The sequence below is a fragment of the Hemitrygon akajei genome, chromosome 3 (assembly GCF_048418815.1).
Source record: "Hemitrygon akajei chromosome 3, sHemAka1.3, whole genome shotgun sequence".
Classification (NCBI taxonomy): Eukaryota; Metazoa; Chordata; class Chondrichthyes; order Myliobatiformes; family Dasyatidae; genus Hemitrygon; species Hemitrygon akajei.
The window spans coordinates 66273352-66298504 of NC_133126.1; the positions used below are offsets into that span (position 1 = coordinate 66273352).

The 25153-nt window shown below is 37.8% G+C and overlaps 1 protein-coding gene across 5 annotated transcripts in view; it reads left to right on the top strand.

Moving 5' to 3' along the window:
• The window catches only part of hectd1 (HECT domain containing 1), a 92715-nt gene extending 68872 nt beyond the window's left edge, over positions 1-23843 (top strand). For 2 of the 5 annotated variants that reach the window (XM_073040063.1, XM_073040064.1), the window contains exons 24-42: positions 798-974; positions 3240-4082; positions 5130-5351; positions 7161-7294; positions 7478-7634; positions 7875-8097; positions 8782-8839; positions 9073-9255; positions 9527-9740; positions 9853-9938; positions 10223-10350; positions 11541-11742; positions 12203-12340; positions 12489-13102; positions 17118-17196; positions 17322-17415; positions 18107-18257; positions 22423-22567; positions 22854-23843. In XM_073040063.1, the coding sequence (XP_072896164.1) occupies positions 798-974; positions 3240-4082; positions 5130-5351; positions 7161-7294; positions 7478-7634; positions 7875-8097; positions 8782-8839; positions 9073-9255; positions 9527-9740; positions 9853-9938; positions 10223-10350; positions 11541-11742; positions 12203-12340; positions 12489-13102; positions 17118-17196; positions 17322-17415; positions 18107-18257; positions 22423-22567; positions 22854-22991 (3986 nt within the window). In that variant the 3' untranslated portion in view covers positions 22992-23843. The remainder of the gene's footprint in view (positions 1-797; positions 975-3239; positions 4083-5129; positions 5352-7160; positions 7295-7477; positions 7635-7874; positions 8098-8781; positions 8840-9072; positions 9256-9526; positions 9741-9852; positions 9939-10222; positions 10351-11540; positions 11743-12202; positions 12341-12488; positions 13103-17117; positions 17197-17321; positions 17416-18106; positions 18258-22422; positions 22568-22853) is intronic. The other 3 variants (XM_073040065.1, XM_073040066.1, XM_073040067.1) reach the window with 3 other exon arrangements.
• Positions 23844-25153: the final 1310 nt, after the last annotated feature.

Genomic DNA, 25153 nt, shown 5'->3' on the forward strand with positions numbered 1-25153 from the left:
GACCAAATTTGAAGTATTGTGTGCAGTCTGGTCTCCTACCTACAGGAATGATATCAATAAGAGGACAGAGAAAATTTACAAGGATGTTGCCAGGACTTGCAGATCTGAGTTATAGGGAAAGGTTAAATAGGTTAAAACTTTATCAAATCTCCTTTCATTCTGCTGTGCTGTAGGGAGTAGAAGTGTACAAAATCATGAGGGGTTTGTTGAAATAGTCGAGCACTGAGGCTGTGTGAAACTAAAACATGAGGTCGGTCATAGGTTAAGGGTGAAAAGTGAGATATTTAAGGGGAACTTCTTCCCCTAGAGGGTAGTGCTACTGTGGTATGAGCTGCCAAAGAAAGTAGTTAATGTGGGTTTGATTTCAACATATAAGAGAAATTTAGGTAAGTCCATGGACGGGTGCAGTATGGAAGGCTGTGGTCCAAGTGTGGGTTAATGGGACAAGGCAGAATAAAAGTTTGATATGGACTAGATGGCTGAAATACTGTGCTGTAGTACCCTATGACTCTTCTGGATTACTTGTACTAAATTAATACAGGTATAGTTTGACAGCTTTTATTTTCTAATTCACTTAATAAAGCTGGCACTCAGCAAAATCACTGGTTAATTTTGATCCTAAAGATATTAGAGTTATTTATTGATTAAAAATACTTTTACTCTTAAAAGATTGCAGTCCAACTCTTGTACATAATTGAGAGAATATTTATTTTCTATTGTTAATTGAATTCTCTCTTTCTCTCTCTCTCTGTCTTCAAAGGAGGAGTACTGTGATTTTAATGTTGTTTTCTAAATAGGTAAGGCAGCTAAGGAAGCAGAAGCCAACTTGAGGAGGCAGAGGCGCCTGGTGCGTTCTCAGGTTTTGAAGTATATGGTGCCAGGTGCACGTGTAGTTAGAGGCATCGATTGGAAATGGCGAGATCAGGATGGCAATCCACCAGGCGAGGGCACTATCACAGGAGAACTGCATAATGGTAAACCAGTAAGATTTGTTTTTATCTTTGCAGCACTAAATTTGGTTTTTATAAAAGTGTACTAACTAGTGTGAATTGGATTCTAATTGAAGGCATTGGTTCGTCATTTTTGGTATTATTGTCATATGGTTAAAACAAGAACTAGTTTTATGTAAAATGTAAATGCAAGATTCTTTAGCTGAATTTGGTCTATTCAAGCAATAGGTTTCATGACCTTGTTCGTTTGTATTTGAACTGATATTACTTGTTGCAGTATTCATTGACACCTCAGTTACTAATAGTCTTATTGATATATAATGGTAGAATCTGAGATTGTTATATAAAAATCATGAGTGCATTGCAATATACGGAAGAAAAAAATGTATATAATTTTTGACATTGTTTTTGCTGATTCAATCAAAACTGTAAAAGTTTAGGTACAGCTTTAATTATTGTATGTCTCCAATAATACATACCAGCTGAGAACAAATTTCCTTTGGGATATTCCAACCTTTAACCAGATAAACAGTTAAGGGAACCAGTCAATGTTACAGTTCGATGTCCGTAATTTGAACTGCAAAGCCATTGACCTGAAACATTAACTTAGTTTTCTTCTCCACAGAATCTGCCCAATTTGCAGAATATTTCCAAATTTTTATGTTTTATTTTAGTTTTTTTCATATCTGCAGTTCATTGTTCTTGCTTACTGGCATTATTACTCTTTCATTGCTCCACTTTCCACTGACCTCCTCAACTGGCTTGTTTATCCATTAGAAGCTTTTTAACTGATTTGTTTTTGAGGTTGCCAATTTGATGACAGAATTTCCAATGTCATACAACTGTTCTTTTTTCCCCAGTTTTGTTTCTTTTAGAAATGTATAGCTCCCTGTTCTGGCATCTGAATTCTTTCTCAGAGACTAAATATTGATGGTGATTAAGGTTTCTATTTTGCTAAAATATGATTGGGATGAATCAAAAGAACAATGAAGGTGATGTAAATGAACCATGACTGGACAAGTATAAGAAAGGAAAGAATAAGAACATGTTTCAAGAAGAGTTTTAAGATAATTATATTTTCAATTATTATAAGTTTCAAAAAGTTGGGAAATCCGTTTCTATATTTTATGCTGTGTTTATAAAAAGGTTTTCTTAAAATTAGTATTCAGTTCATGCATTTGGAGTTTGTGCATGTGCTATTTCAATCAATCAGAAGAAACCTTATCTGGCAGGTTTTAATTGACTAACTTCATTGAAATTTTTGGCTAAATCATAAGTGTGCATTGTCAAAAGATTTTTCTGAAGAACTGTTTGGAAAATCAAGGGACATATAATCATGATTACAGGGTAGCACAGTAAACCCTGTTTATGAGAGTGTGATTAGTTTGTTCAGGAATAGGAATAAAGAACTCACATACATTGTGAAAGTGTCTCTGCTGTAACACATCACTGTACTTTATCACTAGTCTCAGAAAGACAAACTAGCCATTTTGTGTTCTATCTGAAAAGATTGCTAAATGTTGCTGAAATAGAGGCAGCTCTGTGTTATAGCCTGAAGTCCAATATGAATTGAATAAACACTGCTTTAACCTGCTTTATAGCCAGTGAAGAACAGTTTTAATGTGCACTTGTTGAGTTGAAAATAACAGATTTTACTGTTTATCAGCTATGATGTTATAGTCACAATGTGTGTTCCATTATTGTCTCAAAACATCAAAATCTTTAAATTTATTTAATTGAAGTATAATTCAGCAGTATAACTGCATCACTAGGCATATGGACAAACTATGCATAAAAGATAGATTTCTGCCAGATAGTAGACTTTTCTATGTGGCTTTTGGCTTGGCATTTGCAAAGCATCTCTATCTCTCTGTTCCTCAGTTTTCTTCCTCACATTACCTCAGTGGGACCAGACTGCAGTTTTCTGCCGATTCCAGTTTGCATACTAAACATCAGCAATCTTTCCTATAATCTCTTAAATTGTATATCATTGTTGCATAAATGCTCAGAACATTTGGGTTTCCTTGTGCTGAATGAGGCCTCCTGTTCTGAATATAATAATATGCCATTGGCAAAGAAATCTTATAATTTACCTCAACATCATACAAAAGGAAGTAAATGTGGTTATCTACTAAAAATGCAAATTAACTTGAAAATTATGTGACTATTTCAAATAAAATATTAAACTGCTTGTTGAATGCAGAAGTCTGGTCCCTTCAGGTGAAGCTGCTGTCCAAATTGCTGCTGTCTGCTTTCTGCTGGGTCTGATAAACTCCTGTCCCTTTCCAGGCTGGATTGATGTCACCTGGGATGCTGGTGGCTCTAACTCTTACCGTATGGGCGCAGAAGGAAAGTTTGACCTCAAGCTTGCACCAGGGTACGACCCTGATTCAGCGCCATCACCCAAACCTGTTTCATCCACTGTTTCAGGCACAGCGCAGGCATGGAGCAGCTTGGTGAAAAACAACTGCCCAGACAAGATGGCGGCCACTGCACCGGGCTCCTCCAGTCGAAAAGGAAGCAGCAGTTCTGTGTGTAGCGTGGCTAGTAGCAGCGATATAAGCTTGAGTTCATCTAAAATGGAACGCAGATCTGAAAGCGTGTTGGAACAGACTACTGTTACTGGTACAGACAGTCATGAACCCATTGTTGTCCTTTCTGCTTCGGATATTTTGCCCCAAGGAGGAGCAGGATCGACTTCTAGTGCCAGTACCAGCACATTAACTGCAGACACAGCAAGTGAAAATGCTGACAGGAAGTCTGGTCCTGAGGTTTCAATGCGTAATTCTGGAGAATCAGGGGCAATATCAATGGGTATTGTTAGCGTGAGCTCTCCTGACGTGAGTTCAGTAGCGGAGTCATCAAACAAGGAAGCAGCATCACAACGACCTCTGAGCTCTTCAGCAAGTAACAGACTTTCAGTAAGCTCCCTATTGGCTGCTGGTGCACCCATGAGTTCAAGTGCCAGTGTACCCAATCTGTCTTCAAGGGAAGCCTCCAGTCTAATGGAATCCTTTGTGCGACGAGTTGCAAATATTGCACGCACCAATGCCACAAACAACATGAACTTAAGCCGCAGTAGCAGTGATAACAACACTAATACATTGGGACGAAATGTAATGAGTACTGCAAGTAAGTTGTTCATTTTTTAGTATGTACATTGATGTAGGACTCCATGATGACTTTCTTGCAGTATGCTGCAAAAAGTTGCATTGAGAAAATTCTCCCCTCTCTCTATCATAAGGAGTTTTGCCAATTGAGATTTTTTTTTTCATTGATCCACATATTGAAGCTAGTATCCTTCTAAATTTCCAATGGATCATCTGATTAGGAGTTCAGGCTTAAGTCATTGTTTTAAGAGCTCATGGAAATAGAGCCAGTTTCTTAAATGGGTTCATAGGTGGCACAGTGATACAATTAGTATTTTGCAGTTTGTGTGTGTGTGTTTGTTTCTTTTTTTTTCAATTTCACCCTGTTCATTGTGGGTTTGTCCAGAAGACTGAATGCTTCCAAAGGTATGGAAGTTGGTAGATTTTTTTCAACTGTGGTAAGTTTTCTTGCTGTGTCGATCATGGTAAAATATTGGGGGTGAGGTGAACTTGAATGTGGGAGAATGCAAGTTGATAGAGAGTAGGATTGGTGCAACTGAGAGCTTGATGATTGATGCATGCACGCTTGGAGAATTGTAGAGCCTGTTGCAGTGCTGTTTGAATCGTAATACTCTGTCCAGTTTCTCCCTTGTATCCTCCAGTTTAAAACACAATTTACAAAGGTTTTTAGTGAGATGTGGTGCCAGCATCAAGAAAAGGTGCATTTCACTTTTATGAGGGCTTTCTTTTTTACAGTTCCAGTAGCACCTTTCTTTGAGTTTGCCTTTTAACACCAAGCAATAACATGGAGAATGTAAAATTAATAAATTAGAACTAATTAGGGTAAAGCACTGAATATCTGTATTTTTATATTGTTGCTTATTCTTTACATATTAGCTGAACTTTGATTTGTTAGAAGGCATGGAATTCAAGCAATTTACTTTTATCTTGATTTCCTGCACATTATAAACATATTTTCAATTTATTTTTAGCAATATTGATCTTTATTTGTTTGATTTGTCTGATTTTCATTGATGGTATTTTTGTGAGATGAGATTAATCCAGCATTTTGCTTCCTTGAATTTAACAGCATCTCCTCTCATGGGTGCCCAGAGTTTCCCAAATCTTACAACTACTGGTACCACATCAACTGTCACCATGTCTACTTCCAGTGTCACCAGCAGTAACAATGTAGCCACAGCAACCACAGGTCTATCTGTTGGTCAGACACTCAGTAATACTTTAACAACAAGCCTGACATCCACTTCCAGTGAAAGTGATACTGGTCAAGAAGCAGAATTTTCTTTATATGGTAAGTATTGATTATGACTGAGAAAATGAATTGTTATATATTTGATGTTGATTTTATTTAAAATGATTCATAATGTTTTTTTTTCAATCTTTGTGCAAGGAGTATCTTCAAAATAATTTTAAGTTATGTATTTTATTGATTGTCCCATAAATACAAATATTGCAGCATATGAGACACACTTCTCATGTCTGACCAGGCCATCCTTCCTTTGATACAGCCACTATCACACCTGCCAGAATGTGTTCACGATTTAATTAGATCATCCTTCCCTGACCACAGCAGCTGAAAGTGCCTGCTTTTAAGATAAAACTCCGTTGACCATTAATTGCAGCTTCCCCTTTCAGCCAGCACAGTTTTGCAGTCCCTTCCCTTGATTGAGAAACAAGATTTTAAGCTCTTTCTCCATGTTAGAATGGTATGGAGGTGGTTGCAGTGAAACAGATGTCAAATATTGAATTTAAAATATTACTATATTTACAAATGAGTGCTCTCATTGCCTTTTCCATTCAGAGGTGCATTAAAAAACTGGGAACTGTTCTTATATGTATATGTTTAGGGAGTACAGCTGAACAGTCTGGAATTTAAAGGACTTAGGAGACTTCTGTGTTTATTTATTGGTTCTTTGTAAACAAAAATGTGTGTATGGTGATGCTGTATTTCTAACTGGATTTGTGCCGAGATGAGGGCTTTTCAAGCAGAGTAATTTGGTGAAAGCCTTGGGATGTGTGTAACTATTCATTTATCTTTCTCTGTATTCTTGTTCTTGCTCTGTTTTGTTTTAAACTTTCTCATGGTTGATGACACCTGTGACTTTCAGGTAGTTTATCAAAACATGGGAAAGTCTTCTGAAGTATTATTTCAGCACTTGGTTCTCGAAACAAGGTAAAACATAAATGTACTTAACCATCTAAATTAAATCTGTATCAATGCTTCTGAACATTGGTAAGATTCACCAAGACTACACATTTGTTTATAATTGGCTATTTTAGCCTGTGGTACTTCTCATTTGTAGAACTCCCTGGAATGCTCGAGCAAAAGAGACATCTGAAATCTATGAATAACCCTTGATTATTCAGTGGTTTCCTCTTCCATTCTGTGTAAATATATGTTTTGATTTATACGGTGCAAATTATTTCAAGTTAGCATTTTTCTCAAACAGCTGGAAAATAATGTAATTGCACTGTAGCAATTTGCCAATGCAACTTGTTAACACTTCCCAAGCTGACATACCCACTGCCAAGAAATACATGCAAGGAGACACATCTTGTTGTGAATTGCTTTTTGTGTCTTGGACAAAATCCTGGCATTTCCTACCTCTCAGCTGTAAGAGCACTTTCACCACACAAGTTGTAGAGATTCAAAAGTAATAGTACTCGACTACCTGATGAATAATGCAGGCCTTGCCAGCAAGTGAATAAATTTGTTTATATATAAATCTTAAATCTAAATTGTACAATGGATTAAAATGAACTTTTTTTACTACAGCTAGCAAACTTTTATGTGCATGAAAATAAACTGCAATTCTTACTTTTGGTTATATTCCCATGTCTTATTTCTGGTTTTGATTGCATTGTGAATGTGATTTTTTTCACTCTTATCACATGCTTCTCTGCCACTTTTGAGGGTGTATAACTCAATAAGTAAAGCTTGTTTTATAAATCGGTTAAAATGTATTGCTTTACAGAATCATTGCTGAATTATTTTGTCATTATTGTGCAGATGGAAATTATTTTCTCTACATACCTATATAATTAGTTTTGAACTGATTGTAGACCATCACAAACTAATGATCCTTTTTATGTGGTACAGATTTCCTGGACAGCTGTCGTGCTAGTACATTATTGGCTGAACTTGAAGATGATGAAGATTTGCCTGAACCAGATGAGGAGGATGATGAAAATGAAGATGACAATCAAGAAGATCAAGAATATGAAGAAGTAATGGTATGTTATTCTACTAAATTGTAAAATGAGTGTCTTTTATTTTTTGTAGTTTGATCATGTTAAGAGCTGAAATATTTTTCTGCTTATTGAGATCAGATTAGTGTGTTTGTTAGGGTTCTTTTATAATTTTATAGCTTATTACACTTGTAATAAAATTGCTTTGATTTTGACTTTGGAATATAGGAAGAAGAGGAATATGAAACAAAAGGAGGGCGTCGTAGAACATGGGATGATGATTTTGTTCTGAAAAGGCAGTTCTCTGCCTTAGTACCTGCTTTTGATCCACGCCCTGGTCGTACAAATGTACAGCAAACAACTGACCTTGAGATCCCACCCCCAGGTACATTTATTTTAAAAAACTGGAATCTGAAGATCATTTCACCTGTTGAGATTTTATTCCTTCTGTCCTATGGCCTTATTTGCATAATCAAAATTATGATACTTGAGATCTTATGAAGACAAAGATCACATATTGGTTTTACTTTAACAAGCAAACAGTATGCTGATTTTTTGTGTATGATTTCTGGTTGTGATTTTAACAGAAACTTAATGACTTTCATTTGGGGAAAAAATTTTACAGGAACACCTCAGTCAGAGTTGCTGGAAGAAGTGGAATGTGCTGCTTCACCAAGATTGGCGCTGACTCTTAAAGTAGCAGGGTTGGGAACATCTCGTGAAGTGGAGTTGCCACTCTCAAACTACAGAGCAACCATTTTCTACTACGTGCAGAAACTCTTGCAGCTTTCCTGCAATGGAAATATAAAATCTGATAAACTTAGGCGCATTTGGGAGCCAACATACACGTACGTCAATGTTACTTCAATTGCTTAATTAGATATTTCAAAATTATTATTAGTTTATCTAAAAGATGTTATTTCCTCTTGGTGAACTTTAATTTGCCTGATGTCTTCTATACCTGATGCTGATCGTCTGACTGTTTTAAACACAAAATTGCAGGTGAAGATGATTAGCTAGAACAGTAGGCACCACCAGGCCATATTATTAGGAAATATGTAATTGCATTGACATGAATACAGAAGAGATGGACTATGATGTTGCCAGAGCTAGAAGTGTTGAGCTATGAGAAAGAATTGGATAGACTCGCTTTGTTTCCTTTGCAACTGATGAGACCATGAGTGGACCTGACTGGGCATTTAATGATGGGCATTGATGGAGTAATTATGAAGGATCCTTTATCCTGTAGCAGAAGGTCAAAATAAAACTGGGTGTAAAGGATCAGAGAGGGATGAATTTTATCCTGAATGTGGTTGAGATCTAGTGTTCATAACATGATAAAATGATTGAGGCAGAAGCCAGCATGTTTTAGAAGTGATTTGAAAAGCTGATATGCAGGAATGTTGAGCTTGTGCTGCAAAGTAACATTTCACTGAGTAGTGCTTTTTATGTGTAGCACAGATTTAATAGCCCAAATAACTCTTTATGTAGTAGAGTTTGTGATTCTATGAATACTTGTGTGATTATTCCAGGATTATGTACAGAGAGATGAAAGATTCTGATAGAGAGAGAGGAGAAAATGGAAAATTGGTAAGTAGTGTTTCTATTTATGTTGCAGTATTGTCAGTAGAATGTTTTGCTGCTAAGAATAACAGACTAAACTATTACATATGTTTATTGTTTTAAATTTAACTAACACTATTTTGACAAATCTTTTTTAAAATCTGAGAAGCATGAATTAATAGTTCATATGTTTGAATGCATGTACTACCTGTAAGACTTTACAATCAGGAAAGACCAACGTTTGGTTATTCCTGTTGTAGGGCTGCTGGTCTGTAGAGCATGTGGAACAATACCTTGGCACTGATGAATTACCAAAGAATGACTTGATAACCTACCTACAGAAGAATGCAGATTCAGCTTTCCTGCGGCACTGGAAATTAACCGGCACTAATAAAAGTATTAGGAAAAATAGAAATTGTTCTCAGCTCATTGCTGCATACAAGGTATATTACTATGCAACATATTTCTTCTGGATAATGTTTGTCTGCATCTGTATAAGCAAAAACAATGCTTGCATTATAATGAACACTTGCAGTTAATGTAAATGTGCAGCTAAGTGCATTTATGTGGCGAGAAAAGTATTTCTATGCCTTCATAATTATATGATAGATTTTATGCTGGTTTTAACTTGCTAGGTTTCTGCAAGAAGTTGATGCAGTTGGTTACTGAAATGGGTTAATATGTTTTTCCGTCTATTTAAATTACTTTTTGTAGGAGTTTTGTGAGCACGGAACAAAGTCGTCTGGACTAAGACACGGGTCCATATCATCTTTGCACAGTTGTGAGATTCTGAGTGGAGCACGAGAGCAGCCGCAAGCAAAGGCTGGGAGCGGACAGACTGCTTGTGGTGTGGAAGATGTTCTGCAATTACTTCGAATTCTCTACATTGTTGCTAGTGATCCATACTCAACATGGCGAAGCCAGGAAGGTTAGGCTAATTTGATTAGGAAAAATAAACAATGCATAAAATCTGTAAATTACAAATGGAATGTTTTCTTTTGTTACTTTAACGTTGACATTGCTTTTTTTTCCTCTAATAGAAGTGGATGGTCAACTTCAGTTCAATGTTTCACCAGAGGAATTTACGAGCAAAAAAGTCACCACAAAAATCTTGCAACAGATTGAGGTAATTTTAAATTGATATAAAATGTAAACTGTGCACATGTTATTTTTCCATATTGATTTAAAACTGGAACATTACAATGGTTAACTTGCCAAAAATAAAGAAGATAGTTATACAACCTTTGAGATTCTTTGCCCAAGTAATATTTTAAACTTTAATAGGAATTTTAATTTTACATAGATCTATGAATTCAATTGTAAGGGAATTATGATCTGATTATTTTTGGAAGGAACTTGAAAACTTTTTGCTTACTGTTTTTTAACCATTGATGATATTTGTTCACACAGGAACCTTTGGCTTTGGCTAGTAGTGCATTGCCAGATTGGTGTGAGCAGCTGACCAGCAAATGTCCATTCTTAATTCCTTTTGAAACTAGGCAACTGTACTTCACTTGCACAGCATTCGGTGCTTCAAGGTAAAAGGTTCACCTTTTGTTTGATATCACTTAGAACACATAGAAGGTTGATATCCCTCAAAATGCATTTCTTTGTAGTACAAGCTATTTCAATGTGAGCACTAACTCTGCTTTGGCTTTCTCAAGAAATGACAACTGTTCAATTGTAAACTTGACATGGCATCAAAAATCTCACCTATACTTTGTTGAATATGGTTATGCTGAACATGTCCCTACCTTAGAAATTACTAGGGTTGCCCATAGCCACCTATTTTTCTAAGCTCTATGTACCTATCCAAAAGTCTTTTAAAAGACCCTATCGTATCTGCCTATACACCTTTGCCAGCAGCCCATTCCACGCGCTCACTACTCTCTGCGTAAAAAAAAAAACAACAACTTAACCCTGACATCTCCTTTGTACCTACTGCCAAGCACCTTAAACCTGTGCCCTCTTGTGGCAGCCATTTCAGCTCTGGGAAAAATCCTCTGACTATCCACACGATCAATGCCTCTCATCATTTTATACACCTCTATCAGGTCATCTCTCATCCTCCGTCACTCCAAGGAGAAAAGGCCGAGTTCACTCAACCTATTCTCATAAGGCTTGCTCCCCAATCCAGGCAACATCCTTGGAAATCTCCTCTGCACCCTTTCTATGGATTCCACATCCTTTCTGTAGTGAGGCAACCAGAACTGAACACAGTACTCCAAGTGGGGTCTGACCAGGGTCCTGTATAGCTGTAACATTACCTCTGGGCTCCTAAATTCAATTCCACGATTGATGTAGGCTAATACACCATACTCCTTCTTAACCACAGAGCCAACCTGCACAGCTGCTTTGAGCGTCCTATGGATTTGGACCCTCTGATCCTCCACACTGCCAAGAGTATTACCATTAATACTATATTCTGCCATCATATTTGACCTACCAAAATGAACCACCACAAACTTATCTAGGCTGAACTCCATCTGCCACTTTTCAGCCCAGTTTTGCATCCTATCAATATCCCGCTGTAACCTCTGACAGCCCTCCACACTATCCACAACACCCCCAAGCTTTGTGTCATCAGCAAACTTACTAACCCATCCCTCCACTTCCTCATCCAGGTCATTTATAAAAATCATGAAGAGTAAGGGTCCCAGAACAGATTATTTGTAACCTTTGTTTCTACTTATTAGTAAATATGAGAATACAAATAATATCTTTTTAGGGCAATAGTCTGGCTGCAGAATAGGCGTGAGGCCACCATAGAACGAACCCGAACAACCACAGCAGTGAGACGTGATGATCCAGGAGAATTTAGAGTCGGCAGATTAAAACATGAGCGGGTTAAGGTTCCTCGAGGTGATAAATTAATGGAATGGGCGGAGAATGTCATGCAGATTCATGCTGATAGGAAGTCTGTTTTAGAGGTAAGTAATGAAAAAAAACACTTGATATATTTTCTGTTGCAATAATTATGGTTGTGGATGATTGTATTGAGGGAAAGATTTAAAATTACCATATTTGCAATTCTTGAAAATTCCAAAAGGTAAAATATTTAGTGTATTGCATTTTAGGGTTGTGAAAGCCAAGCCTTTCAGACTATAAAACAACCCTGGATTATTCATGGTTTCTGCTGAATTTGCAGCCTGTGTTTAATTCGCTGCTGATGAGAATGTACTGTCCTCTTCGTCCATTTTTTTGGCGTGTTATTAGTCTTCATAGGTGAAGGAGAGATTTGGTAGGGACTTCTTGTATTTGAATAAAATGTTTTAGTTATATTGAGATGCACAAGTCTTAAATATGTATTTATGTTATGGTTGGTACAAACTGCACTGCACTTAGTCAACGATCCTTTTTAATTGATCCATCTGTTTCTGGTATTTGTAGGTTGAATTTTTAGGTGAAGAAGGGACTGGTCTTGGCCCTACTTTAGAGTTTTATGCACTTGTAGCTGCAGAGTTTCAAAAGAAAGAACTTGGAATTTGGTTGTGCGATGATGATTTTCCTGATGATGAATCACGACAGGTAATTGATTTGAATTAGAAAACATGATTTTTAAATGCAGCGATGACAGTTATCTTTAGCATTAAGTTGTAAAAGCATTGTTTTCCTGCATTGAAAAGCTTCATGTTTTATCTAACTTTGTATGTGTAACTTTTGATTTAAAAAATAGGTCGATTTGGGAGGTGGACTGAAGCCACCAGGATATTATGTACAGCGATCTTGTGGACTGTTTTCTGCAGCATTCCCACAGGATAGTGAAGAAATGGACAGAATAACCAAACTTTTCCATTTCCTTGGAATTTTCTTAGCCAAATGTGTTCAGGACAACAGATTGGTGGACATTCCAATTTCTAAACCTTTCTTTAAACTCATGTGTATGGGAGACATCAAAAGCAATATGAGTAAATTGTTACACGAATATGGGAGCCGGGTAGATGGTGACTTGCATTATACTGAAAGCCAATCTGAAGCTTCAACTGAGGAAGGCCATGATTCTATATCTGTTGGAAGCTTTGATGAGGACTCCAAATCAGAATTTATTCTTGATCCTCCTAAACCCAAACCTCCTGGTTGGTTCCATGGAATCTTAACTTGGGAGGATTTTGAATTTGTAAATCCACACAGAGCCAGGTTCTTGAAAGAAATAAAAGAACTTTCTGTGAAAAGACGGCAAATACTAAGCAACAGGGCTCTTTCAGAAGATGAAAAAAACACTCAGCTCCAAGAGCTTACTTTGAAGAATCGGTCAGGATCAGGACCACCACTTGGCATAGAGGATTTGGGGTATGGATCTTTTTTCTTCATTAATTATAATCATTAAGTTATTTTTATACATATTTTCTCTCTTTTTTAGAGAGCTTAAGATGTAGACCTATAAAGCTGGAGAAGTTCTAAATCATGTCAGATGAAAATAACTCCTGAAGAATATTTGTAATATGAATGTATGTCAGGAGAAGCTAAATTCACTTCCAGCTTGAACATTTTGTGCAGAAAATTTAAATTTAGAAAGAGGAGCAATTTGTGTGTTTCTGCAGCAATTCCTGCTTTCAAGCTCTCCTGATACTGACTTTGAGCAGTCGTGCTATGGTTTATGGTGAAGTGATAACAGTATTAACTTAAAGTAACTTTCATGGGACAGTTTAGAGTGTTTTTATTTGTATTGTGATGTTCAGGTATGAGTTCATGAGTGATGATTGTGCTGTTTATAATTCTTCAGTGGTGAATGGCTTGGAAACTTTTAGAATCCTAGAGAGATGCAGCAAGGAAACAGGGCCTTTGACTCACAAGTCCACAGGGACCCATTTATACTAATCCTAGATTGCTTCCTTTTATATTCTGATCAATATCCTCCCAGATTCTGCCATTCACCTTCACAAAAGCACATAGGTCAATTATCGTAACAGCTCACATGTCTTTAGGATATAGAAACAAACCTGAACTTTCAGAGGAAATTAGAATTGCAGGGAGAATGTGTTTGCAGCACACAGAGAGTGTACCAGAGGTCAGGAATGAATCCAGGTCTCTGGTGCTGTAAGTCTTCGACTCTTAATAGCTGAGTCGCCCTATGTTAGCAATATTGGAAATATTTACACTGTTGATATCCTCCTGTGATACATGCTATTGAGTTCAGTAAAGCAAAGGTTAGAATCTATTAAAATATGAAGCTTTTCAACGGAGTGTAAATATTAAGCCAACTGGACTGTCTCTGAGCAAAAAGGTCCTTAATGGATGTAACCACTATACTGACAACACACACTGGTCTGCCCTCCATACAATTGTGAAGCCCAGTTACTTCACAGCTCTCCCAAAATAGCTCACGTTACAATCAGTCATTGTAAGGCAATCTGATATGATGAGACACTGTTTCTATTTCACTCATGGAATTTAATAGAAAATGCTGGGACTTTATGCCAGATTACTAGCCTTTCAGGGTGGAGATGTGTCTCTAAGGTATAAGGCACTCCTTCCCTCCATTAGCCTGCAGGTCATCCTTGCGCAAGTTGTAGCACCTGCTTAGACCTCGATCAGGGTCATGTGAAGCCGTGGGAGTAGGTGGTGGATATCACAGGTCCTGTGACAAAAAAGCTGACTCTGGATTACAGAGAAATAAGACTGGCTTGCCCCAATCAACATCAATGGGTTTGCAGTTGAGAGGGTGAATAGCTTGAAGTTCCACAGTATACACATCACCGATGAACTCACCTAGACTACACACTGGCTTTGAGGCAAAAAAAGCACAACAGCTTCTCTTCCACTTGAGGCGACTGAAGAAGTTTGGCATGAGCCCCCAGATCCTCAAGATCTTCTACAGGGACACCATTGAGAGCATCCTGACTGGCTGTATCACCACCTGGTACGGGAACTGCACCAACCTGGATCACTGGGCTCTGCAGAGAGTAGCATTGACAGCCCAGTGTATCTGTTAATGTGAACTTCCCTCCATTGAGGACATTTATAGCAGCAGGTACAGAAAGAAGGCCTGGACACCAGTCACTCCAACCATAAACTATTTCAATGGCTTCCGTCTGGCAAACAGTACCAGAGCATTAAAGCCAGGGCCAACAGGCTACAGGACAGCTTCTTTCTACGAGCCATTAGACTTTTCAATTCACATGCCTGTACATTGCGACGGAGTCATAAATGAAAGATTTTTACTCCCTCACATTGTGGGATGGATGTAAGACATACCGTAGATTCCGGACTACAGAGCGCACCTGATTAAAAGCCACAGGCTCTAATTTTAGAAAGAAAATCAATTTTGTACTTGTACAAGCCGCACCGGATTTTAAGCCGCAGGTGTCCCACGTTGTAATATGAGATATTTATACAGAAAGATATTACACGTGAGGATTTTTAAACTTTTAATTAAATCCGTATGGTAACATAAACAAATACATATTGCAAATGCTTTTTTTTGAACCGTGCCTGTAACACGGCTACTTTTAAATATACATACGTATCGGTAACACACAAATTACGTTGCGTATACTTTTTTACTGAACAGTGCACGAACAACATTCTAATATCTCCTAACGACTGGTAAAAAAATATATACTGCAGCCTACCAGGAAAAGTTATTGATCGCCTTTAACTTAAAAGCTGCATCATATGTTTGCAGCGTTCTCGCGCGGGTCTAATGTGCTCGCCCCCTCCTTTCCGTTTATCGCAAACCGGTATTTTCTCCACAAGACGCGGCGAAACCGGATGTGACGTCATAGCATCCCGGGATGTAGTACAGAAAACAAATATACTTAAAACACTTCTAACTTTAACTAGAAAATACTAGCAAATGAATTACTAAGCGAAAATATTATAAACTAAATAACTGCCATAAAGGCAGCACAATGCTTTTCTTCGAGTGTTTTCCATGTTGATGAGGGTGAGTACAAATGACTGATTTACAATAATTTAATTGTGAAAGTGCGTTTAATTTATCGTACAATTTCATTGGACCTCTGTGAACTACTCATCAATTTTATTGGTCTACTGTTACGAGGCAAAATGTTTTTGGCGGCATGAAAAAAAACCATGTATTAGCCGCACCGTAGTAAAGGCCGCAGTGTTCAAAGCTGTTCAAAGCGTGGGAAAAAAGTAGCGGCTTATAATCCGGAATCTACGGTAAATAAATTCTATTCTATTCTGTGTGACCACAGATGCCAAGCAGGCAATCTCTGAAGAGTATTGATAATCGCTGAGTTTGCCCACCTTGTAAAGAGACTGTCCAAAAGAAGACAACAGCAAACCACTTTTTTCGAAAAAATTACCAAGAATAATTTGGTCATGGAAGGACCATGATCATCCATGTCATACGACACATAATGAATAAATGAACTAGTCTTTACCTCCATGAGTTTCAGGAGGTTCAGAACTGGCATATTGGAGTTGCATATGGATAGTTCATCTGAGTTAACGTGTCACCATTTTTGACTTCTGTTTAAATTAAGAAACTATAATGTGAATGTTTAATCTGTCACAATGGTGTGCTGCTTTTTAAAAGAAAGCATTACATGATTTGTTTCTTGCACAACCCAGCCATTCTGTGTGATTAGTACAAGTACATTTGCAGGTTTTTTGGCAGCTGGAAGCAGATCCTGGGGTAGCTCAGGATAGTAATATATTAATATTACTTAACCTGTAACTGGTCTCAGCACTATCCAGAAATCAATTAATTGTTTACTAGTTTGACATAGTTTGTGGAAAGCTGGAAGTGAAATGTTCCATTTTCTTTGAATAGAGTTCAAATCTGCATCGAAAACAACTACCCCTTACCACCTTGTTCTTTATTTTTCACTTGGAACTTCCAGTTTTCTTTTTAATCTATCTCTTTCATTGAAACATTTTAACATAAGTAGTGTTCTTGTATGATTTTTTAAAAATTGATGGCAAAGTAGCTTCCTGATGCAAAACTCTTAATGGGATATGTGGTTTGGAGTAGAATATGGTTGGAGGCAAGGTATTTCCTTTGATTATCATAGTTGACATCATTTGGGTTTATAGTCCCTTACAATCTCAAAAATATATCTTAGTCTTGGTGTTGCTACCAAAATGAACTCCAGAAGGTTGACTTGTATTGGAAAATATTTGTTATTTGCTCGAGTCTGTGGCTGCATCTGCTTAGGGTCTTAGATGAAACTAGCCTTAAGGTGTTCACAAAGCAAATATTTGAGGAAAATTCCAAAGTTACGGGTGATTCTATGCATATTGTAAATATTGCCAGTTAAAGCTCTTGGGGACAAGGTATTTGACAATATTCACTTTCAATTTCTGCCTTAACTATTATTTTGTATAAATCTTGCAGGCTGAACTTCCAGTTTTGTCCTTCATCCAAAGTACATGGGTTTACAGCTGTTGACCTAAAGCCTAATGGTGATGATGAGGTCAGTAGTAAGATTTTCAAAAACTTTGTGGTCTGCTGTTTGTCAAAGTGGTCTGGATGAAATATTACTATTTGTGTTTCTATTTTTACTTTACTTCAAATTCATTAAATGTATTTTTGTTTTAGATGGTAACAATGGACAATGCCGAAGAGTATGTTGAATTGATGTTTGACTTCTGTATGCACACTGGAATACAAAAGCAGATGGATGCTTTCAGAGGTACTTACACTGCTTGTAGAACTTTGTGAGCCTGATTTTTGTTGTGGAGTAGGGTATCTTTCACCTGCTCTGTTTAATGTTCCAAATGTGTCTTAAGATCTAATTTCCTAAAGGCAAGGTGAGAAGACTGCACATGTGTGGAAAGCACGTTTCACAGCAATACAAGTTGATTGAAATCCTAAACATTTGCAGTTCATGGCATCTTTCTTAATTCCCTGATTGGCTGGCAGATTTCCATATTACTAACGAGCGTGCACAACATGACAGGAAGTCATAAAAAGTTCTGTTGATCTGCATTGTTATCTGATCTCAGCTGGAGATCAGCTACTTGCCTTAAGTCAATGGTACAAGAGTGAAGGGAATGGGAATAGTGTAGAAAAGTTGATTAGAGTTTCTGCTCCTGATTCTTATGTGATCTAAGCTGGAAACTGACTAGTTACATTGTTCAATGAGGAAAGGGGCATTTCTGGGAGCAGTTGCATTCTCTGAAAAGGCTAGTTAAGGGTATTTTGTAAAGAAGGATAGTAACTTGAGAATGCCATTTTAATTTAAGTGAGTGGTGATTGCAGTATATTTATTGCAGTCTTGTCAACTCAATGCAAAGCTCTTTAAAAAGTTCAATGAGCAATTTAAATTGAAAGACTCAAATGGAAAATATGTAACTTGATTGAGAATTGTTTTTCCAATCCAGATGGGTTCAACCGTGTCTTTCCTATGGAAAAGCTGAGTTCTTTCAGCCATGAAGAAGTTCAAATGATCCTTTGTGGAAATCAGTCACCTTCTTGGACTGCAGAGGACATAATTAACTATACTGAACCCAAATTGGGTTACACCCGTGATAGGTATTTATAAGCAGTTTTGTATGAAAATACCGAGAAACAATGTGAACCTTTTGATTTTAGGAATGCTAAATTTTACTGTTGAATTGTTATGTTTTGTTTGTACTTAGTACATGCAACAGAAGATAAAGAATTAAAAAAAGACAACCATCATATTCCAAAGAGTAACGCTAGATGATATAGATACTTGTATTTTTTTCCTGACCGAGTACCCAATATTTGAGCAGCACTATGTTAAAATAGACTAGATCAGCTTGTTCAGTGAACCTTGTAGGAGCCTTGTCAGAGTATTGTAGGAGTAAATGAGCACCATGATCCCTGTTGTTTACCCCACACACTGCATTCCCCTGACCCCCACCATCACCATCAGAGAAAACTTCATAGAAGTGATTTTCCTACCAATGAAAACAACTAAAACAAGTTTTAGGATACAGTGATATACGGATTTACTAAAATTACTAAGTAATTTTTCTCTGTTATCTACCTTTGGATATTTACAGCAAATCTATGCTTAGTGCATATGTTGCAGATACTGATAAATGCACGCAAGCCTTGATATGATTCTATGCTTGCATAACTTTACAGCTGTCTCATGACCTCTGACTCATAGCCTGATCCACATGTTTAAAAAAAACTAAACCTTTTTTTCAATGAAACCAATGACTGTATTCTATTAAATGCTGACATTTATTTTTTTTTTTAAAGTATTACAGTCCAAAATTGGATTGTTATTAGTGTGTTAATGAACTGAAATTTGTCGATTCCAAGACAAGTAAAGATTTAGCTTTAAGTAAATTGTCAACCATATACAGTTCAAAATGAGAGTGGAATGTGAGTTTCAATGTTGGTTTCTCATTGCAACAAGCTAAACACTTTAAAAGAAAAACCTGAGGTGCTCAATTTTTCATTTTTTCTGACCTCCCTCACTGCCCCATCTTTTCCAGTAAATATGTCATATTCTTCAATAGACAGTAGGTGCAGGAGTAGGCCATTTGGCCCTTCTAGCCAGCACCGCCATTCACTGTGATCATGGCTGATCATACACAATCAGTACCCCGTTCCTGCCCTCTCCCCATATCCCTTGACCCCGCTATCTATAAGAGCTCTATCTAACTCTCTCTTGAATGCATCCAAAGACTTGGCCTCCACTGCCTTCTGGGGCAGAGCATTCCACATATCCACCACTCTCTGGGTGAAAAAGTTTTTCTGCATCTCAGTTCTAAATGGCCTACCCCTTATTCTTAAACTGTGGCCTCTAGTTCTGGACTCACCCATCAGCGGGAACATGCTTCCTGCCTCCAGCATGTCCAATCCCTTAATAATCTTATATATCTCAATCAGATCCCCTCTCATCCTTCTAAATTCCAGTGTATACAAGCCCAGTCGCTCCAATCTTTCAACATATGACAGTCCCGCCATTCCAGGAATTAACCTTGTGAACCTACGCTGCACTCTCTCAATAGCAAGAATGTCCTTCCTCAAATTTGGAGACCAAAACTGCACACAATACTCCAGGTGGGGTCTCACCAGGGCCCTGTACAACTGCAGAAGGACCTCTTTACTCCTATACTCAATTCCTCTTGTTATAAAGGCCAGCATGCTATTAGCTTTCTTCACTGCCTGCTGTACCTGCATGCTTGCTTTCATTGACTAATGTACAAGAACACCTAGATCTCGTTGTACTTCCCCTTTTCCTAACTTGACTCCATTTAGATAGTAATCTGCCTTCCTGTTCTTGCCACCTAACCTCACATTTATCCACATTAAACTGCATCTGCCATACATTTGCCCACTCACCCAACCTGTCCAAGTCACCCTGCATTCTCATAACATCTTCCTGACATTTCACACTGCCACCCAGCTTTGTGTCATCAGCAAATTTGCTAATGTTACTTTTAATCCCTTCATCTAAATCATTAATGTATATTGTAAACAGCTGCAGTCCCAGCACCGAACCTTGTGGTACCCCACTGGTACCTGCCATTCCAAAAGGGACCCGTTAATCGCTACTCTTTGTTTCCTGTCAGCCAGCCAATTTTCAATCCATGTCAGTACTCTGCCCCCAATACCATGTGCCCTAATTTTGCCCACTAATCTCCTATGTGGGACTTTATCAAAAGCTTTCTGGAAGTCCAGGTACACTACATCCACTGGCTCTCCCTTGTCCATTTTCATAGTTACATCCTCAAAAAACTCCAGAAGATTAGTCAAGCATGATTTTCCCTTCATAAATCCATGCTGACTCGGACTGATCCTTCTACTGCTATCCAAATGTGTCGTAATTTCATCTTTCATAATTGACTCCAGCATCTTTCCCACCACTGACGTCAGGCTAACCAGTCTATAATTCCGTTTTCTCTCTCCCTCCTTTCTTGAAAAGTGGGACAGCATTAGCCACCCTCCAGTCAGCAGGAACTGTTCCTGAATCTATAGAAGATTGGAAAATGATTACCAATGCGTCCACGATTTCTAGAGCCACCTCTTTAAGTACCCTGGGATGCAGACCATCAGGTCCTGGGGACTTATCAGCCTTCAGACTCAACAGTCTATCCAACACCGTTTCTTGCCTAATATAAGTTTCCTTCAGTTCATCCTTTACCCTAGTTCCTTTGGCCACTATTACATCTGGGAGATTGTTTGTGTCTTCCCTAGTGAAGACAGATCCGAAGTACTTGTTCAACTCATCTGCCATTTCCTTGTTTCCCATAATAAATTCACCCTTTTCTGTCTTCAATGGTCCAATTTTGGTCTTAACTATTTTTTTGCTATTTACATAACTAAAGAAGCTTTTACTATCCTCGTTTATATACACTATCATTCTTGGCTCGGGTTTCTATAGTTTTGGATGCAGTAGATGTTGTCCAATAGCCACATATCTTCTGACTAGGTCCCAAAAATTTGCTTTTTGCTTGATCAAAGCATCAGTTCTCTTGTACTGTAATTTCTAAATTCTGTTGCACAAAATCATTCCTTAAATACTGGCCATATAAATTTGCACACTGCATATTTGCTAGTTGCTCTGCTTACTTTTTGTTTGTACTTCAGATTTCAGTGTTGTAGATTGTTCATTGATTGTGTTCTTAGTATTTATCAGGGAGGTAAATCAGGTGGACGTGATGGTGTAAGATGAAATGCTAAGTTAGAAAACAGCACATTGTCGAGACCACATTATTATTGCTGTGTGCAGTTCTGGTTGTAGTTAAGCCCAAGGAAAACTGCAAAAATAATTTGCGAGGATGATGTTGCTACTGTGAGATTATAAGTGGGGAGGAGTGGTTCTCTTTCGAATTTATGTTTTTTGTTAACGTTTAAATTTCTACTTGTGAGGAAGAGGAAAAACCAAAGTCTATCGATCTGAGATTGCTTAAGAAATCAAATATAAATTTGGAAAGGTTTTTCTATCACATGGAGTAGTTGAAGTGAACAAGTGGAAAGGAAGGGAAAATTCTATTCACATTTTTAAGTCAGTTCCCTTAATAAAAGCTGTCAATGTTACTGTAGCTGGGTGGTTTCATTTGGCGGTCTGAGCTCTCTATTAGCTGTATAGATGCTGAGAAATACTATGCATGTTATGGAATTGCAAGAAATGGCAGTCATTGATTAAACAATGCAAGCTGATATGCAAATTCAAACACATCATGCTTTTTGTAGATTGTTCATTGACTATGTTCTTAGTATTTACCAGGGAGGCAAATCAGGTGGACGTGATGGTGTAAGATGAAATGATAAGCTATAAAGCAGCACATTAGTGAGACCACGTTTTTATTGTGTGCAATAAAAATAACCACCTTTAAAGTGTAACAAATCTGGTGAAGAATGGGACAGCATTACATCTGACGATTTCTATTGCTGCTGCTCACAGGTGCTTGATATCCAGAAATAGTTCCTTCTCTGAGCATTCTATGAATGTTCTGGGTACCACTGATGCACATTGTCTACCGTTCTCAGTAACATGACCAATATATTTATCATTATAACACATACTAATTCTAGACCTTGTTTTACAGTGTTTCATCATTCATTTGGTCAACAACTTCCCCTTTTTTTTAAAAGGTTCAGTCACCTTAAACCTTTTAAACATGGACTTCTACAAAACATTAACATTCAGTAACATGATTAAAATGAATCCCAACTTTATTCAATACCTATGTCATCTTCTTTCCCTTAGTCCGGGATTTATCCGATTTGTGAGGGTGCTTTGTGGTATGTCATCTGATGAAAGGAAAGCATTTTTGCAGTTTACCACAGGATGTTCCACACTCCCACCAGGTGGACTTGCCAACCTTCACCCGCGACTTACTATTGTACGCAAGGTATGTAACATAGTCTTAAAATTGTTCTTAGTGAATCATGTTGAAAAACTTGTAAATTTTCTGCAAAGTGTGAATCTGTTCAGGAAAGGGAAGATTTAAGGAAGGTCCCTTTTAATGTGTATTTGTCTGCAATTATTAAATATATGTTTATCAAATAGTTTTGTCTTGTAACAGTGGATCTTGGGTCTGTAGTATCCTACATAAAACCTGCCATGTATCTGTTATTAAAAGCAATGATGCAGTAAATTACTGAAAGAATTTATTTTAACATATTCTTTGCTATCAGGTTGATGCAACAGATGCAAGTTATCCATCAGTGAACACGTGCGTGCACTACCTTAAATTACCCGAATATTCCTCTGAAGAAATCATGAGAGAACGTTTGCTAGCTGCTACAATGGAAAAAGGATTTCATCTTAATTGAGCTGATCATTGGTGGATAGTGAACAGACACTAAACTGAAACTTAAATAAAAGCCTCTTGTGTTTGTGTGGAAAAAGATGTTGACCTCCGGCTGTGCTCTGATACAGCATGCCTTTTTGAGGCTTTAGAGTTTAAAAAAACATAATGAGTAACTGTTAGCTGCTAATGTTTTGGCAGGAACAAAATTCTCCTGTTAATAATTACACAGCCAGCAAATAAAAATGGCACAGAGCACTGTGTGCTGCTTCAAGGGCTTAAGAGGCTGAAAGTGGAACAGTTTCTCTATGTTCCCAAGGGCAGTTTTTTGGTCACATTTTCAGTGTTTAATTTTTTGACAATGCACTGTGTCATATTTTGTTTTAATACTCACAGCAATTGGTACCTGGGTTCACTAAGAATGCCACATTTTGATCTCTTTTGCTGGCCTAATGCTATTGGTCAAGAAACTGCTTGAGTAGAATTGTAATGTAGAGAGTGAATGGGCACTTCCCCCAAAATATTTTCTGTTTACTAGTGCCTGCACTGTTTATTGGAGTATTAAAGTTTTACTTGCTCTCAGTTTTGTAAAACAATCATGAATAAGCTTCATTCCCCACCCCATTTTTTTTGGTGTATGTTTTCATTCTTGAATGCCCTGCTCTGAAGATCAAATCCTTGAATGCATTTGTGCAATTTTACAGTAAAGCTAGAAACACTGGTTCTAGGTGCAAGGCACAATTTGAAGCAAGCTAAGCTTTTCTCTGTATTTCTTTGTATATTATAAACATTTATTTAACTCAAGTTGCAGTTTCAAGTTATACAAACTATTTTCAAAGGTGTATGCTCAAATAATCATTAAAATGTTTGCAAAGTATTTGAATATTCTTTTTTGCAACAACTTTAATTAAACTTAGAGGTAGAAATGTACTTCGGATAAGGAAACCAGTATTAAAATTTTGGAAAGGTTTTATTAAAATTTTGGCAGATTTTGGAAAAGTGCAAAAATAACAGGGTTGTTATCATGGGTGACTTTAACTTCCCTAATATTGATTGGCACTTGATTAGTTCCAAGGGTTTAGATGGGGCAGAGTTTGTTAAGTGTGTCCAAGATGGATTCCTGTCACAGTATGTTGACAGGCCGACTAGGGGGAATGCCATACTAGATCTAGTATTAGGTAACGAACCGGGTCAGGTCAGAGATCTGTCAGTGGGTGAGCATCTGGGGGACAGTGATCACCACTCTCTGACCTTTAGCATTATCATGGAAAAGGATAGAATCAGAGAGGACAGGAAAATTTTTTATTGGGGAAGGGCAAATTATGAGGCTGTAAGGCTAGAACTTGCGGGTGTGAATTGGGATGATGTTTTTGCAGGGAAATGTACTATGGACATGTGGTCGATGTTTAAGGATCTCTTGCAGGATGTTAGGGATAAATTTGTCCCGGTGAGGAAGATAAAGAATGGTAGGGTGAAGGAACCATGGGTGAAAAGTGAAGTGGAAAATCTAGTCAGGTGGAAGAAGGCAGCATACATCAGATTTAGGAAGCAAGGATCAGATGGGTCTATTGAGGAATTATAGGGTAGCAAGAAAGGAGCTTAAGAAGGGGGCATGAGAAGACCTTGGTGAGTAGGGTAAAGGAAAACCCCAAGGCATTCTTCAATTATGTGAAGAACAAAAGAATGACAGGAGTGAAGGTACGACCGATTAGAGATAAAAGTGGGAAGATGTGCCTGGAGGCTGTGGAAGTGAGCGAAGTCCTCAGTGAATACTTCTGTTCGGTATTCACCACTGAGAGGAAACTTGATGACGGTGAGGACAATATGAGTGAAGTTGATGTTCTGGAGCATGTTGATATTAAGGGAGAGGAGGTGTTGGAGTTGTTAAAATACATTAGGACAGATAAGTCCCCGGGGCCTAAAGGAATATTCCCCAGGCTGCTCCACGAGGCAAGGGAAGAGATTGCTGAACCTCTGGCTAGGATCTTTATGTCCTCATTGTCCACGGAAATGGTACCGGCAGATTGGAGGGAGGCAAATGTTGTCCCCTTGTTCAAAAAAGGTAGTAGGGATAGTCCGGGTAATTATAGACTAGAGAGCCTTGCATCCGTGGTGGGAAAGCTGTTGGAAAAGATTCTTAGAGATAGGATTTATGGGCATTTAGAGAATCATGCTCTGATCAGGGAC